Here is a 17,658-nt window from a genome sequence, read left to right as displayed (position 1 = left end):
ATCAAGTTTTGGAACCTCTGAATTAAATGCCATTTGCCACAGACTTAAAAAGTAATCGAACAGACCTGTAAATGCAGACTGTAACACTGGTCAAAGGACCATATAAACATTTTGGGAAAGGACATGCATGCAAAACATGCCTTCACTGTACCATTACCCTGATAATGAATACCTTTACCGTTAATGGTGATACTGTACATTGCTTAACTTTTTCAACATTTCAACAAAATATTTATGTTGTATAACAAGTTTTTGCATTCCTTGCACATTTCTTCATTTATTTTAAAGAATGTAAAGCTCATAATTCTGTATACCAAAGGATACGTAGAAAAACTGGTTTCATTTATTTCATTAAAAGTTAAGAGTCAACTGTGCTTAGATTCCATCCTGGCAATAAATGTCATGATGCCCCCCCCCCAGTTCTAAAATGAGACACACCCATCAGATCAGGGCACAGAGACATAAGACCATGGTGTTTTTTTCATTTTTATTTATTATTTACACCAATTTTAACACTGATAAAGAAAACTTCACAGTAATACACTATTCAATGTGAGATTTAAATTAGAAACACACAAAATATATATTTCACAATAAAAAAAAGAAAGAAAAATACTGATAGTGTTAATTTGTTAACATCTGCCATTTTTCATCCCTGTTAAAATTCACATATTTACAGTTAAGAAGTGTTTAGGTTTTCATTGCACTAGTAGAACTGAAGAAGTGGCCTTTGGTATAAACGATGCTTACGAAAATTTTCTTCAGCACTGCTTAAAAAAATACAAGAAAGACAGACTGTTTCCCAGGATGTGACTTCCAGGCTTCAAATGATTATAAAACATAATAAATAAAACAAAATAAATACAAAATAATGTATGCACAACATAATTTGGGCAAAAAATTGGACACTGGTATACAAAATTACCAAAATGAAATGTTTGGACACTTTTATTGTGAGCCTGACCTGACTTGACTGAGATATGTCTGAATGGCTTTGTGAGCAGGAAGACCGCATTTGGCTCAGGAAATAAGGAGGAAACAGGAGTCGCTTCTTTTCAAGCTTTTTACAGTGTGACTTAATTGACATCATTTCCCTGAATGGAGAAACAAAAGGCAGTTCTAGGAATCTGGGCGTATTAATACACAAGCTGTTGATAGTTTTGGATGATTTGGAAAATCAATGGTTGCTATGCTAGGGCAGTCTGACTATTACAAGTGATGAACTAAAAGCAATAAGGTTTGGATGATTATTTAAAAAAAAAAAAAACAAAAAAAAAAAACGATTTGAATGGAAAATACAAAAGCCAAATCAGACAGATTTGGACAGAATGTGCACAGACAACTAGCACAGGTGACTCATGGGCAAAACACAAAATCTAATCAATACCTGCTATTCAGCTGCAGTAACACTACAGGCCAGAAGAATGGAAAACATTCTGTGTTGTGTTGGGACTCGAACAATAGGAAATGGCACGGAGTTGTGCAATGCTGATTCTCGCAAGCATACAGGTCACACAAACACCAGTGCTAACCAAAAGCTCTGGCTTTGCAGAGAAATGTAATGTGACAAGCACCCAATTCATACAAGAGGCAAAACTGATAAGTAAATTGGCAGATACTGAACTTGGCAAGAGAAATATATTCCATAGGGCTGAAATTCCATTTGACCATAAACCGCATTGTAAAGTGAGTCATTCCTGAAAACAATGATACAAAAAAGTATTTACAATAACGGGTAACTATAAACGTCTCTGAATTGAGTAGTGCACAATACATTAAATCTTTCACAAAAGGCACCATGAATCATTGGGCAACATTTTATCCAGTAGGTAAAAATAATAATAATTCTGAAATCTCACATTGAAAAAAAAAGAGACAACTTTCTGTGGATTTGGCCAAATTACTTAGTTGAAGAAGGTAAGTAGATGTGTGATCCTGCTTTTTCAGACGTAGTGAGGACCTGTGGTCAGCATAGTGTTGATAGCAGAAATGGGAGTTAGGAGTTAGTTACGGAAATAGATCTGTGCGTGAGATGAGAAAAAACGAAATGGACTTCAAAGTAAGGCCATGATTCTAAAATGGATGCCTGGGGAAAGACCCCCAAAACTTGTGTGGCTAGGATAGGAAATGTAATGTCGGTGCTTCATGCCAGTCAGAAGCAGTGTTTTCACATATTAAATGCTACAGAGTGAAGCATCTTATTTATATGACATTCTTATTTTATTTAGTTCAAAAGGTTTCTCATAAGGCGACCACATATAATATTACCATGTCTTTTCAAAAGTTGACTGGTAGAATGTGTTTGATAAGAGATGCATTCGACAAAGCTAGAAATACAGGCCCGTTCAGGCAAAACAGCTCAAAGTGGTACTGAACGAAGTTTTTGGGGAGATGAAGGGACGGTTTATCTTTCACAAATCTCTCATGAAGCACTGCAGCGAACAAGAGCGCGCACGCAGCCTCACGTTGCAAAACTGAGAAATGCAAAACTGAAATGTGTGGCTACGTAATTAGAAATTAGCCGAAGAGCTGAGCGCTGAGAGACTTGTTTTTATCCAGCCTTCCTGTAAGTGGGAGCTGGCCTTGCCCGAGGTAGCCTTAATGTCACCCCATTTCCTGCTGGGATGACTCGATGTGACTGCACGTGGAACCTGCTGACAAATTAGAACGCCAGACATTCTAATGCACTGCTGTGTTTTAACTGTGCTTCGGCCAACTTCTGCACCCGAGGGGGGAAACGTCTGCACTTCAGGATTTGTTTTTGACAGTGGCTGTAACATTTCCTGGTTTTACACCACTGCAGGCTGAGGTATCATAGGGAACCTGCAGGTCATTCCCAGATTCATGGTGCTTTTCCTTCACAAAAAGAGAGCTTTTCTCCAAGCCATCAACTGCAAATGTTTCGGAAAATCTGATTTATGTACCCCCCCCCCAATTGTGGCGCAGCCTGAAGAGGGCTATTTTCCGGAAACATTAATCTGCACAGTTACTCTGTTGGAGCCAAGATCGCTCAGATAACAAAGAGAAAAGAAAGAAGTGAGAGGCTCTTACAATGAAAGATGTACCACCTCAGCTGACCAGTGACATAGAAAACAAAGACGGGCAGAAAGTAACACCACCTCATCACATAAGCCACTTCAGTCCACACCGTCTGCGGGTTGATGACTTCAACATTCATGTTTAAAGAAAGCATACATTCATCCGTGTGACAGGCAACCCAGAGCCACAGTCTCTCACCGTCACACCTAGTATCCCACAGAGGCCAAGAAAGCAAACTTAATCGCGAGTACTTTACCATGATATGAAACAATGTAGGGTCTTTCTTAAAAAAAGAAAAATACATCTGTGCTTTCAATTAAATAAAATTAAATTCAAGTTTATACATGAAGACATTCTACTGAAATAATCCATAAATTGCAAATGTGCTAGAGAAGGACTGTAGCTTGTGTTTCAACTACTTCAGTTTTCCCAGGACAGTTGTTTCTGTGTTTGAGACACCAGGCATTACGACACATTAGACCCGTGACAGGATGCCCTGCATTGACCACCCCTCAAGGACACTTGATGAACCACAGCTGGCTCCGCCCCCAGTAACACTCTCCCTGCCCAAGTGTCCCATTCTACCTTTAATAAAGCCCTCAGCTTTCATCAACCGCTTCTACAAACAAGTCATACAGCACACGTGCAAGGGAGTTTCTGTTAGAATCTTAAACTGATATTTTATGCAATTAATAGCAACATAGTCTCTACTGTCCAAAACGATGGATACAAATGTGAAGGCCGTATTGAAATGTGATGTGACACCCCGTGTGAGAATAATTTGCCACAGCAAGTCTTGAGATTTTTAAGTGCAAATTACATTTTAGGTTGAGGGGAACCACAGACAATGGTATACGGTAGTGTAGTACAGAACTTCTGCAATAAAAAAAAAACCAAAACAAAACAAAAGCAAACTGCTGAGAAAGTAGGAAGTGACATAGTGCCGTTATACAGGACAGACGACACCTTTGAACCGAACGAACGCTGATATTTCATGCATGTTCAAGACATGTAGTGGGGTGGGGGGCGGGGCCTGTGTACAGTGTCTGAGGTTAGGGACTCCAGTTGGGTTGAGGGCGTGTACGTGTGCTGTGTAATGACACGTCATACCAAACCAGAAGTGGGACAAAGACTCCTGCCAGTTGCTCCGCCAATCACTGTTGCTCCCAGTTGGTTGCAGCCAACAGCCTTCCCTGCCCGAGGAGCTGGCCCAGCTCTCTAGAGCCAATCGGTGACAGGACACCGCTAATGACCAAAGGTGTTACAACCCAGTGTCAGTTACACTATGAGAAAAGACGTGTTTCGTGAAAAGAGGGACCGCCCCCTTCTGGTTTGGTATAAACGTTTCATGCCAGGTAAGAACTGTGCTCCCCGCAGGTTATTTACGAGAGTTAGCTGTAAACAGTGATACAATGCGTAGTGAATTTCTGAGGTACGTTTGAGATCGTTCTCTGCCCCGAAATTTGAAACGCGACAGCCGAAAAAAAAAGGGCGGGAGGCCGCCGCCGCGGCTACCTCTGCACCACGTCGCTGATTTCCTTGATGCAGGTGTGCAAGTTGTCCAGGGCGGGGCCGTGTCCCGGGCCGCTGGTGGCCCCCCCGCCCCCCCCGGAGGAGGAGGAGGAGGAGGAGGACGCGCGCAGCTCCTGCAGGCTGAGCTCCAGCTTGCCCACGGCCTCCCTGAAGGCGAACTTGTTGCGCGTCTGGGGGATGCAGTCCACGTAGCCCGAGCAGTAGTCCAGCAGCTGGTGGCCGGCGTCCAGCACGTGGCTGCTGGAGGAGGGCTCGGCGCTGCCCTGCAGGGCGCTGCTCAGGCCCTCGGCGCACTCCAGCAGGGCCTCCTTGCTCACCTTCTCCGGCGGCAGCCGCTCCACCTGCTGCCGAGTCCGCCGCAGCGCCGCCTTGGACGGGCCGCTGCCCGTGGCGCCGTTAGCCATCTTGGTCGGGGTGGCGACGCTGGCGGGCGAGGACGACGGGGCCGAGGGGGGCGGAGGCACTTGCGGCGGCGGCACTGAGGGTCTCCCCCCTCCCCCCCCCCACTCCCCCTCCCGGCCCCCTCCCCGGCCTCCTCAGGGCGTCGCCGTTCACCTCCACCGGCCCCTGCTCCTCGGCCCCGTCCCCGCTGTAGTTGGAGGGGTGGTGCTGCAGGAAGCGCAGGGTGGGGGGCGGCGGGGGGGCGCACTTGGGCTTGACCAGCCGGGGCCGGTCGCGGTCCGTCTGGTGCTCGGACAGCAGCTTGAAGCGGTTGCCCTGGGAGTCCACGCCCACCAGGTGCACGTCGGCGGGGCTGTGCTTCAGCGTGGGCGAGATCAGCACCGGCACCTTGTGGTTGTGCGGGGTGGCCCCCGCCCCCGCCGCCGCCGGGCCCTGCTGGCCCGCCGATTTGGAGGGGGAGGACCAGCCCTGCCTGTCCTGTGCCACCCCCGCCCCCTCCTGGCCCTCCGCCTCGCCGCCCACCCCGGGCGCCCTGGTGGCGGCGGCGGCGCCCGCGCTGCGGGGGAGCAGCTTGGCCTTGGGCCGGTCGCGGATCTGCGCCGTGCCCTCGTCCAGCTTGCGCAGGAGCGCCTCGGAGGAGCGCGCCGCCGCCGCCGCCGCCCCGTTCTCCGGCTGCGAGGCGGTGGAGGCGGTGCGCTCCAGCGGCGGCTTGCTGCGGTTGCGCGGCAGCGTCAGCGCCATGCGCTCCAGGTCCGGCAGCCCCGCCGACATGGACGACGTGGAGTTGGACCTGGGGAAGGGCTTCCCCCCGCCGCCGCCGCCCCCGCCCCCGTCCTCCGCCGAGGACTTCCCCGTCCGCAGCCCCAGGGTCTTTTTGATGAGGCGGGGGGTGAAGAACCCGGCCAGCCCCGCCCAGCTGCTGCTGCCTGTGGGCGGGGCCGCCCCGGTGGAGGCGGAGCTGGAGGAGGCCTTCTGTCCGAAGCTGGCCCCGCAGCAGCGCGACTGGATGTGGTTCCCCTCCCCGTGGGACGGGGAGAAGCCCAGCCCGTCGGCCTGGGGCAGGGAGGGGGCCGGCGAGCCGAACCCGGCGAAGGCGGCCGTGGGCTCGTACTTCTTGTGCGGCTGGTTCTCCATCTCGCGGAAGGAGCTGCTCCTCTTGGGCGGGGTGGGCAGGCTCTGCTGCGGCTGCGAGGAGGAAGACGAGGACGACGACTTCTTCTTCATGAAGGAGCTGAAGAAGCCGGCCTTGCGGTCCCGCGTGAACGTGGTCTCCTGAGACTCCTCCAGGAGGCTGCTGGGGGATTTGTCCCGCTGCTTGCGGGGCAGGGCTGGGGAGCCTCCCATCGCGTCCCCTCCCAGCAGGCTGCTCATCAGTCCTGCGGACAGCAGAGGGCAGCAGAGAGAACCATTTAAAAACGCTAGCCTCACGTTTCCCCCCATTATCACTGCACATAACGTCTGTGACAGGAAGTAATGCGCTACAGAACAGTTACATAAGAACATAAGAATACACAAAAAGAACAGGCCGTTCAGCCCATATAGGCATCATTTTCCTACAGGTCACAGAATATATACCAATGTCAGACCTGGAGTTGAACAACCAGAGGACCTCTGATTCTACTACATGACCTGGCAAGTCGTTTCACGCTTTTTGTAAAATGGCAATTGATGATGTCACAGTTATTAGATGGTTAAGAATCAAAATGGCTCCAGAACGCAGCGGAGGGGAATCCTTTAAAGGTTATGCCCCAGTGCCCTAGATTTGTATCAGTATGAAATCTCTCAGAGAAGCCACATCAGAGCCTGAAACCCTTAAAGCCCACCACAGCTCGTTTCTTCATGCTTTATGTAGGAGCATGAACGAAAGTGTGGTGTAACACTACACTGTAACACAATACTGTAGCAGGTCTAAAGTGTTCAATTAGGTTTAATTATGTAGGATGTGGCCTCTTGGTCAAAAGATTATCTATTCTCTTATCTCAGTTAAGGTTCTAATCTTTACACCATTCCTTACTGTGCCAGTACTCTGGTGACCACAACAGATCGCAATCTGTCCAGACAATCAGTGGATGTGATGGTGGGGGGGGGGGGGGGGGGGGGGGGGGGGGTTCAAAGCACTAGGAATATTCTTATATTCTTTTACAAAACTGGACAAAAAAAGGCAATGACTGACCAAAGCAGTTTACCTAACCTCTGGCCTTTATGCATTTCAGCCGTATCATGTGACCCGGTGCTTTCTACAAGAGTGAATCCTAATATATGGAGTATATTTAAAGTAGTGACAATTAAGGAATACTTTATACACTTAATTTCAATATAACCTGAACAAGTGAAACGTATGGCATTTATTCAAAATGTATGATTATTAAATACATTAACAACAAAGTAAATAAATAATAATGAAATGAAACAATACATAAATACTTAAAAGAAATGAGAACAAGAAAGTAACTTTAATCCATGAATGAGTACACAGGATTTGTAAAAAGCTGTTTGGGGGTGCAGGGGACAGCATGCTACAAGCAGGAACAAGCCAGCAAGCAGGGGTGACAGTCTTTACATCACTTCCTTACAGGCGGTTCAAAGAACAGATTACTGTACAAACACAGGCATGCAAATCATTCATTCACAAAGGCGTGGGAAAACCCAAATATGCAGATGAGGATGGTACATGCCACAATGCAGGCGATATGGGAAGTGTAGTCTTCACTATGAGTGAGAGCAATTTGGATATTATGTTTAAACCCCCTCTGTTTGAGAAATCATCTGAACAGACCTGGAATCATAACTGAAAACCAAAGATGCATGAAGGTCCTTGTACTTTAGATCAACACAGATGGCCTGAATTGCACCCAGCGACAACTATACAAGCATGAAATTTACATTAATTCTGTACAAGAGGCGTTTCTTGAAGGTTTCTTGTCATTGTTGAGGATGAACACAAATATGCATGTTTACAAAGTGGATGACGCACTCTCATAATGTACCAGTGCTGTGGACACTGCTGAGGCGAACTGTAATAACAGCACTGTGGGCACTGCTGAGGCGAGCTGTAGTGATATCAGTGCTGTGGACACTGCTGAGGCGAGCTGAAGTGCTAACAGCACTGTGGACACTGCTGAGGCAAGCTGTACTGATAAAGAGCTGTAGTGATATCAGCACCGTGGACACTGCTGAGGTGATATGTAGTGATATCAGCACTGTGGACACTGCTGAGGCGAGCTGTAGTGATATCAGCACTGTGGACACTGCTGAGGCGAGCTGTAGTGATAAAGAGCTGTAGTGATATCAGCACTATGGACACTGCTGAGGCGAACTGTAGTGATATCAGCACTGTGGACACTACTGCTGAGGCGAGCTGTAGTGCTATCCGCACTGTGGACACTGCTGGTGTGAGCTGTAGTGATATCAGCACTATGGACACTGCTGAGGCGAGCTGTAGTGATATCAGCACTGTGGGCTCCTCAGGGGAGGTCATTCAGAAACACTGCGGCCACTCTCTTCAGCCTGCGGAGGCGGTGGGCAGGGATACCTGAGGGGCCGCTGTGACCGGGGGGGTCCTGCCTGCCGTCCAGCCCCCCCTCGATGTTCTCCTTGTTCTCGGTGTGCTTCTTCGGCGTGCGGGACTTGGAGGGCAGCAGGGGCAGGTCCGGGCCAAAGGGGTGCACCGGCATGGCAGGGCAGGAAGACGCCGTCTTACCCAGCTCCTCTGCTACCTCTACGCACGGGACATCATGGGAGGGGACAAGGACATCATCAATTAACAGCAGGTGGCACTGTACTGAGCCTGTGTGTGTGTTTGTGTGTGCGTACGTGTGTGTGTGCGCATGCGCGTATGTGCATGCATGCGTGTGTTCAGCTACTGCTTACTACAAAATGCGTGGCAGAATTATCTATCCAGATAAATCTGGCAAAGCAAGCTGCATGGAGCAGAATAACAATACTGAGTGAAGCTGTACCTTCAGAGATGCTGGAGTCGTGGAACATGGTCTCAAACGCTTGGTGCGTCTCTGCAAATGAAGGTCGATCCAAAGGGCTCCACTGCCAGCCTGAAATACACACACAAATGAGCTAAACCAGTGCAGGCAAGCCATGCTCTATAAAAGCAGGTCAAAGAGAATGTACTTTAGAAATCATGTACTTTAGAAACTGTGTTAGAAACTAACAGCTTAGGACTGCTCTCCATTTAATTACCTTAGGATTCACTCCTTTTTATTCAGTTTTTTCAAGAACTTTTATTTCAAGCTTCACCAATATTATATTACAACCAGCACTTAAGATAGCTATAATAGCAGCAGTAACTGCCGTAAAGGAGCTAGGCCTCCCCAGCCCAGCCAGCCTGTGTGAGAGTGTGCGTGTGTGTGCAGTGTGTCTGTCGGTACTCACAGGCCCTCATCAGCTCGTACACTTTGGGCGGACACCCCTCGGGCTGCTCCATGCGGTAGCCCTTCTCCAGCAGGTCGTACACCTGGGACAGGTCTATCCCCGGGTACGGCGACATGCCGTAGGTGGCGATCTCCCAAAGCAGCACCCCGAAAGCTTCGGCGGGAAGAGAAGAGGATCACGTCATGATGCGAATGTGACTCGCTCACTGCGGCATTCAGAGCTGCCTAAAGCACCGCGGAAGCACTCCTAACCAGGCAATGTGGATCATATTAACGCTGCCCTGCTGAGCATGAAGTTCCTTGGCTAGGGACGATGTGTGTGTATGAGTATGCGCTTCTGAAACACATGAAACACGCGACTAAGTGTGAGGACTTCTGTCCGTGTTCTCCTACCCCAGACGTCGGACTTGATGGAGAAGGTGTTGTAGGCCAGGCTCTCTGGAGCGGTCCACTTGATGGGGAACTTGGCCCCGGCGTGGGCAGTGTAGGTGTCTCCAGTCATCAGCCTGCTCAGCCCGAAGTCGGCCACCTTCACCACGTGATTCTCCCCCACCAGGCAGTTCCTCGCGGCCAGGTCTCTGAGGGAGGCAGAGAGAGAGCGCTGATGTAGCATCCCGTTACTTTGCCTGCTAATGGCTTCCCCTTGCGGAGAATCTTCAGCCTGCTAAACGTGAATGAGTAAGTGCGTGAATGTGCCAGTATGTGAGTGCGTTACAAGCCAGGTCCATGAGGTACTTAACATCTAAAAAGCAGAGATGTCTTCCATGCTGATGTGCTTGTGTGAACATGGCAGCTCTCACCTGTGGATGAAGTTCTTCTTCTCCAGGTACTCCATGGCGGAGGAGATCTGAGTGGCCATGTAGAGCAGCACCACGGCGTTGACCTCCTCCCGGTCGCACTCCCGCAGGTAGTCCAGCAGGTTCCCGTGCGGCATGTACTCCGTCACAATGTAGAAGGGCGGCTCCAGTGTGCACACACCTGGGGAGGGGGGGAAGGATGAGTCACACACCACTTCTACCATCACCACCCAGACTGTCGCATGCTCATATTACATTACATTCATGAGGAAGAAACTTTACTGCAACAGGAACATCAAGAACAATGAATCTAGGAAACGTGTGGTTCCAGGGCACTCACCCAACAGCTGCACCAGATTGGGATGTTTCACTTCTTTCATCACAGAGGCTTCTTTCAGAAACTCCTCCACTTCCATGGTGTCCTCCTATCAGGCAGAAAAGAACAGTGTTTGGGTTAACTAGCACACACGCTCTTTTACTGACATCATTAATGGCTTCCATTTACTGAATGTCAAACACTCTAGATCACTCACTCCAAATTTCTATTTCCATTCATGAAACACTTATGCGATGTCCACTTTGGCCACTAGGTGGAGACCAAATACCACAAAATAGCCAACGATGGCCTGCAATTCCTTTGATGTGTTCAGTACCGGAACTCAATTACACTACACATCATAAGCTGTTTGACAGGAATGAGCACTGAAAAGACAGAGAGGAGCAGACTGAATACAGTCAGGTCATAGAAACATGCAAGCGAAGGTCAGGCGGCTGACCTTGAGCGTCTTCACGGCGACGGTGAGGTTGTACTTCTTCCAGACCCCGACGTACACCTCCCCGTACTGGCCGCCGCCCAGCTTGTGCTTCATGGTGATGTCGGTGCGCTCCATCTCCCACTTGTCGTGGATGGGCGAGACCCCGTAGACGGTGGGCTTATTGCACTTGGGGGCGGGGTAGTGCAGCGTGGTGACCAGCCCGTCGGCCACTGTGGAATGGTGGTGCACCAGCTCCGCCAGGGTGCTGAAGCGGCTCTCAGCCGTCACATACACCTAGGAGAGGCCACACGGGTCAGAGAGGGGCCAGCGACAAACTACACACAGGTCAGAGAGGGGTTAGCGACAAACTACACAAGGGCCAGTGACAAACTACACATGGGTCAGAGAGGGGCCAGAGACAAACTACACACGGGTCAGTGACAAACTACATACGGGTCAGAGAGGGGCCAGAGGTAAACTACACACAGGCCAGTGACAAACTACACAAGGGTCAGTGACAAACTACACAAGGACCAGTGACAAACTACACAACGGTCAGAGAGGGGTCAGAGACAAACTACACAAGGACCAGTGACAAACTACACAAGGGTCAGAGACAAACTACACAAGGACCAGTGACAAACTACACAAGGGCCAGAGAGGGGCCAGAGACAAACTACACAAGGGTCAGAGACAAACTACACAAGGGTCAGAGACAAACTACACAAGGGTCAGAGACAAACTACACAAGGGCCAGAGACAAACTACGCAAGGGAGCCCAGTGACTCAAATATGTGAAGGAGAAAGAGGGAGGGAGGAATAAACTGACAAAAGGATGAGTGAGAAACAGAAAGAGACAATGATGGAAAGTAAGATGGAGAGTGGAGAGTAGGCGGAGAAACAGGAAACATCACACTGTCAGGGAGAGAGAGCGGAAGAAGTGATATACAGGGGAAAAAAAAGAAAAGGGGAAGTGGGGAGAGACAAAGATGGGGAAGAAGTAAAGAAAGGAAAGTAGGGAGAGGGGAGGAAGGGGGAAGAGAGAGAGAGAGGGGGGAAGTAAGGAGAGAAAGAGAGAGGAAAACAGTGTGAAAGAAAAGTAAGGAGAGGGCAAGAGAGAGAGAGAGGGAGGGGGAGTAAGGAGAGAGTGAGGAGAGCAGAGAGAGAGTGAGTGAGGCAGGCACCTTGCCGTCGGAGGCGGTGTTGATGCGGTAGTGGTAGACGCGGCCCTCGTAGCGCAGCGAGATGGACAGCTGGCCCGGGCTGCTCTCGCTCTCGCGCACCAGGAAGCTGCCGTTGATGAGGCTGCTGAGCAGGTACTCGGCGGCGCTCCGGGACACCGGCCCGTGGTACCAGCTGTGCTTCTCCAGGCTGTTGACCGGCGTGATGTAGTTGCTGGGCACCCAGCCCTGGCCGTTCTTGGAGCGCACCTCGCTCCACTCCCCATTCTGGTTGTAGCCCAGCACCCTCAGCTTCTCGCCTGGGGGAGAGGGGGCGGGAGACTCCAAGTCAGGCCACGGGACCGAGGCGTCTTTAGCGCTGGACCTGAGCATTTAAGCGGGACGGGCTGCGATGGCGACTCTGCGCCACGGATTCGCTGCGGGCGTGCGCGGACCGTACGGAGGAGCGAGAGCCATTCCTGCTTCTGCTTTATACGCCAATGACATCAGCAGCGGCTCGCATGAGTGGCTGCTAAAAAGGCTCCATTAGGAACACCTCATCCGGGCTCAGGACAGCACAACTGCTGACTAAAAGCAGAGAGACGGGAGAGGCTGGTCTCCTGAGAGCCGGCTCTGTGACAGTGAGCTGTTCAGGCAGGAACAGTCAGCCCTGGCAGCCTATGACACTGAGCTCTTCAGGCAGGAACAGTCAGCCCTGGCAGCCTATGACACTGAGCTGTTCAGGCAGGAACAGTCAGCCCTGGCAGCCTATGACAGCGAGCTGTTCAGGCAGGAACAGTCAGCCCTGGCAGCCTATGACACTGAGCTCTTCAGGCAGGAACAGTCAGCCCTGGCAGCCTATGACACTGAGCTGTTCAGGCAGGAACAGTCAGCCCTGGCAGCCTATGACACTGAGCTCTTCAGGCAGGAACAGTCAACCTGCTCGCTGGGGGAGACAACAGCTCTGATGGGCGGCCAGTGACCCACCCCCACAGGCAGAGTGAGAGAGTGAGAGAGGGAGAGTGAGAGTGAGAGTGAGGTGAGAGTGAGAGTGAGGTGAGAGTGAGAGAGAGAGAGAGAGAGAAAGAGAGAGAGGGAGAGAGAGAGGCCTGTCTGGTACCACAGGGGCAGCGCCATGTCTCAGAGCAGTATCCACACAGAGCGAGCGAGCGTTTAGAAACCAGTCAGCCAGGCCCACTTTAGCGCTAACGGAAACGCTAAATGTCATACGCCATGGTCATTACATCTCCCCGGCAACACAACCAACCCGACACCGAGACTCAGGCCAGGAGCTTGGCTAATTCCCCTCCGCTTGACCGCCCCCCCACCCCCCCCCCCCGCTGCGTTCGCACACCTGGTATTACAGCAGCGGGAAGGATTACGCGTCTTACAGTGCGTTATGGGGAAGGGCGTGGGGATCCGTCCACGCACACACTCCATGTGACTCACAGCCAAAGCAGGGGAGGGAGGCCTGCAGGTACTGAGTAATTAAACCATTTACGCAATGTTTTACATAACTTTCTAACGTCGTTATTTTGAATAGAGAAAAACAAGTCTATGTACTACTTTAGGCACAGCCCCCTCTTTGGCAACTAAAACCCTTTGAAGAGGAGCGGGAACGAGGCCGAAGAGAGGAAAGTTGAGAAAACCGTTCGGAAATAAACTGCCGGACGGAAAGGCGTCAGACGCAGCAGGCGCCGTTGGTTTCGACATCGGGGGCTCAGCGCTCGCTCCCCGCCCACGTCATCACGTTCGCGGGCGCGCGGGGAAGCACAGGGATGCGCGGCAAAGCACGTACCTTTGGTGATGCTCAGCGTGTTGTCGCCGCTGGCGACGAAGTCGTAAAGTGCAACGAAGAGGTTGGGGTCGCTCTCGGCCGCGCCCAGCAGGTTCTCCTTGGAGCTCCAGCGCACCGCCTCGGTCAGAGCGGCTGAGTCCACTCCGAACGGCCGGTGCAGCGCTTCTGTGGGGAGAGGGGGGGAGGGAGGGAGAGAGAGAGGGAGGGAGAGAGGGAGAGAGAGGGAGAGAGAGAGAGAGGGACAGAAAGAGAGAGAGAGGGAGGGGGAGAGAGAGAGAGAGAGAGAGAGGGAGGGAGAGAGGGAGAGAGAGAGAGAGAGAGAGAGAGGGAGGGAGAGAGGGAGAGAGAGAGAGATGAATCTCACTGGAGTGCCTGAAGAAGAGTGAAAACTGTCCCAGCAGTAACGCAACTCAACAAAATAAAAGCTCCCTTTCTGGACCACCATTTACCTGACACACAAATTGTGTTCTGGCTCTTATTTACAACCGATGAAAATCCCCTGGACATGTGCTCAACCCAGTCAACACACTGAGCACATCGCTGAACACATCGCTGAACACACCCTGTCCACTAAACTACTGTAAAGAGCAAGGCCCCGGCTCCCCTTCATTTCCCAGCTGCCCGGAGCACATTTAAGAGACTGCTGCAACCGCGTGACAAATTCAGGATACCTGAGTACATGTACCCCTCCGCATCCTCTGTCCTGGGACAGGGGCCACCGGTCAGCCTCAGCCACTCCTCTTCAAAACTGCTGGAGGGCAGCAGGGTCCGCAAAAACATGCTCCTCTACCCTCTATTTTTCTGGGATAAATTCCTTCGCTTCCAGGCACAGAAAAAGAGAAACCTTCTCGAGTGACTAACCCGAAAGAGGAAGTTTCTGCCTGACTCTCCTTTTCGCGCCGCCTGCATATATAGACTACGGGGCCCGGGGGAGTGGCTCCGTCTGAGGGTTAGGAAATGTGCCGTAGGCTCCACGCCCACAACAAACAGGCTTTCGTGCAGCCGGGCGCCTGCGTCCGCGGCAAGTCTGGGCAGCTGTGAACCTCCGCGCACGGCAACGCAAGAGGGGAGGGAAAGGAACGGACGAGAAGAAGAGAACGAGGGATAGAGAACGAGCCACAGACAGACAGGGAAAGAGGGTGAAGCGAGCGGGGAGAAATGTTACCGTACCCATCACTGGCTCGGCGTGTAAAACGTCCATTTTGGCTCAAGAGAGAGGAGAGAGGTGGAGAGGAGCCCAGTGGTCCAGTGACGGTCTACTGCAGCTCTGAATCGCTGCTTCAAAGGCAGCTCAGATTACCTCAGGGTGAAGAAGGTGTAGCTGACCTGACGCTTATGTAACAGGCACAGAGGCTACACCCAGAACAGACAACAACAGGATGAGCCTGGGATGGCAAACATGGGTAGAGCTGGCCCACGTGAAGAGCAGGGTGTCCACAGAGAGAGGCGGGGGTGGGGGGGGGGACACACACACCGCTAACCAAATGGCAAACGCCGTCGCCACACCGCCTCACGCCTGATTTTAAATACCGAAGTCCGCACGTTTGTGAGCTGTGCGTAGCTGTTCCTTAGAGGCTGGATCAGCGGTGCAGATCAAATAAATTCACATTAATGGGCCAGGACAGCATTTCCAGCAGTTACACTTATTCTCTACTGGAGACTAACGCCTCAGGGCTTCTTCACCCAAACACAAATGCAAAACAAAGTGCGCCAGCAAACGGCGAGGGGTCACACGCTTCTTGAATGCAATTCTCACTTCTCAGACCATTTGCATTTCCCAGCCCGAACTGAACAGCTGAACACCCAGCCAAAGGAATGAACACATGCCCAGCATTTTCCCCAAAACTCATCACCAGAGGGCAAGCCGTATAAGCAGGGCCCCCTACAGCTAAACACCGTATCCATCTCCCTGCCAGAAATCATGCGGCAACAAACACAAATGAACTTCAATCACAATAACAAAACGAATATGGACAGCAGGGAGGGATGCGCTATAAATCTCAAGAAAAACAACACCTGTCATCAACATGTCGTCTTCAGTACAGCGTGCAGGAACTGCGATGACAACAGCCTGGTTTATTTTTCCACTCCTAACCCAGACACACACACTGCTGGAAACACAGACAATGCGAGAGGCAGATCCGACCTAAACCCACTCCAAACTCGTCACGCAGAGCCCACCTTTCCTCCTGCCCACAATGCACTGGGGCGGAGTCCCGCTCACCCGGCTCGGCCACAGCTCCCAGTACATCCACAAGCTTCCGGTGTGGGGGTCCGGTCCCTCTTCTCCCCCCACGGCTGTTAACGTGTGGCCCTCTCCCCCTCCAACACACAGCGACTCCAGCACAGCGGCAATGAGATCCACCCCTAACCGATCTTTGTGCGCAGTGAAAGCCTACCCCCATTCGGGGGGGGAAAAAAATGCTGGTGAAGAAAAGTTCCACCGATTAGCACCGCTCTACCCAAGCCCCTCCCATTACGGACTTTGATGTGGCTTTAGAAGTCACGATTTCCAGGGCAAACGCAGACGTCTCAGACAGCAACCCAGGTCTCTGAAAATCCCCCCGGTGAGAGAGGAGAGCAGGGCGTGTGTGGAACGGTCTCCTGTGGAAACGTGCGAGCCGCCCCGCTCTTATACAGCTGTCCCCAGCCCCCTCTCCTCGCCAACAGATGGCTGGGCCTCTTTCATGAACAGCAGCCTGCAGCGTGCCAAGCCTGGCTGCCACCCAGAGGAGGGTCCGGGACAGAGGGACATGCATGGGGGGCAGGGGGGTCCTTTCCCAATCGCCCCCAGAACTGAACCACAAGCATAGGGGCCCTACAGGGGTCCTACCCAATCCTCACCAGCCCTGAACCACAAGCATGGGGGACCCACAGGGTCTTTCCCGATCCCCACCAGCACGCCTGAACAACACGCATGGGGGGGGGGGGGGGGGAGGCATTTCCCAATCCCCACCAGCCCTGAATCACACGGATGGGGGCCCCATGGAGGTCTTTCCCAATCTCCATCAGTCCTAAATGGCACAGAGGACAGCTTCAGGTGGGCCTTTCAGAGACCAGTCAGCAGTCCCCTCAACAAGACCAGGCCATTCCTGCACAGTCACTGTCCTCTCAGCAGACTAAATGACCACCATTACGGATACAGAAGTGCACAGCCATATTGGAGAATCGATTGTCGGTTTTAAAGTTTAATGAGCAGCAATAATGTTTTGCTGAACTGCCAATTCATACTGAAATAGTGATTTTTATGTTACTAAATAGCCAAGTTGTCAATTTTAAGCGCAGACAAGAATTTAGAAATTGTGCTTAATTAAAATAATGCAGCTGAGAATTGTCACAGCTGTTTAGCATAAGAAGATGATCCTACAAAAAGATGCATGTCCCTCAATGTTATTTTAAAAAATAAATTAAGCTGCTTAAATGTAGTAATCTCTCCTCCTTCAGGTATGGATGGCATAATTACAGTCGCTAAAATCCAGCCTTGCCCCCCCCCCCACCCAAAATTATATAACTGATGAATTACATAATGGAAGAAACAACAAAACGCTAAATGCAAAAACAAAACCAAAAAACTGCTGTTTATCAATTCCCATCATGCCTACTGATGCAATACTCCAGACCAGGGCTGCCCAACCCGGTTCCAGGAGACCTAACATCCTGCAGTTTTTCCACCAACAAAGCACACGCCATTCAACAGCCAGAGATCTTATTGATCTGCTAATTAGTAGAATCAGCAGTGCCAAATTAATGCTGAAATGAAAACCTACAGGATGGTAGATCCCCAAGAAC

General features: G+C 51.1%; 1 protein-coding gene across 1 annotated transcript; it reads right to left on the bottom strand.

Annotated features, from left to right (window-relative positions):
- Positions 1-658: 658 nt before the first annotated feature.
- abl2 (c-abl oncogene 2, non-receptor tyrosine kinase) lies at positions 659-16,462 on the bottom strand. The gene is given in 12 exon segments (XM_035415436.1): positions 659-5,102; positions 5,104-6,350; positions 8,507-8,692; positions 8,934-9,023; positions 9,361-9,513; positions 9,753-9,937; positions 10,160-10,337; positions 10,497-10,581; positions 10,933-11,205; positions 12,096-12,391; positions 13,870-14,034; positions 16,051-16,462. Coding segments are annotated over 12 exon segments (3,480 nt in total). The 5' UTR covers positions 16,121-16,462; the 3' UTR covers positions 659-4,550.
- Between the last annotated feature and the right edge of the window lie 1,196 nt (positions 16,463-17,658).

The sequence above is a fragment of the Anguilla anguilla genome, chromosome 4 (assembly GCF_013347855.1).
Source record: "Anguilla anguilla isolate fAngAng1 chromosome 4, fAngAng1.pri, whole genome shotgun sequence".
In the NCBI taxonomy this organism is placed as follows: Eukaryota; Metazoa; Chordata; class Actinopteri; order Anguilliformes; family Anguillidae; genus Anguilla; species Anguilla anguilla.
The sequence above is the reverse complement of the archived record's forward strand: the minus strand, read 5'-3'. Positions and strand labels throughout refer to the sequence as shown.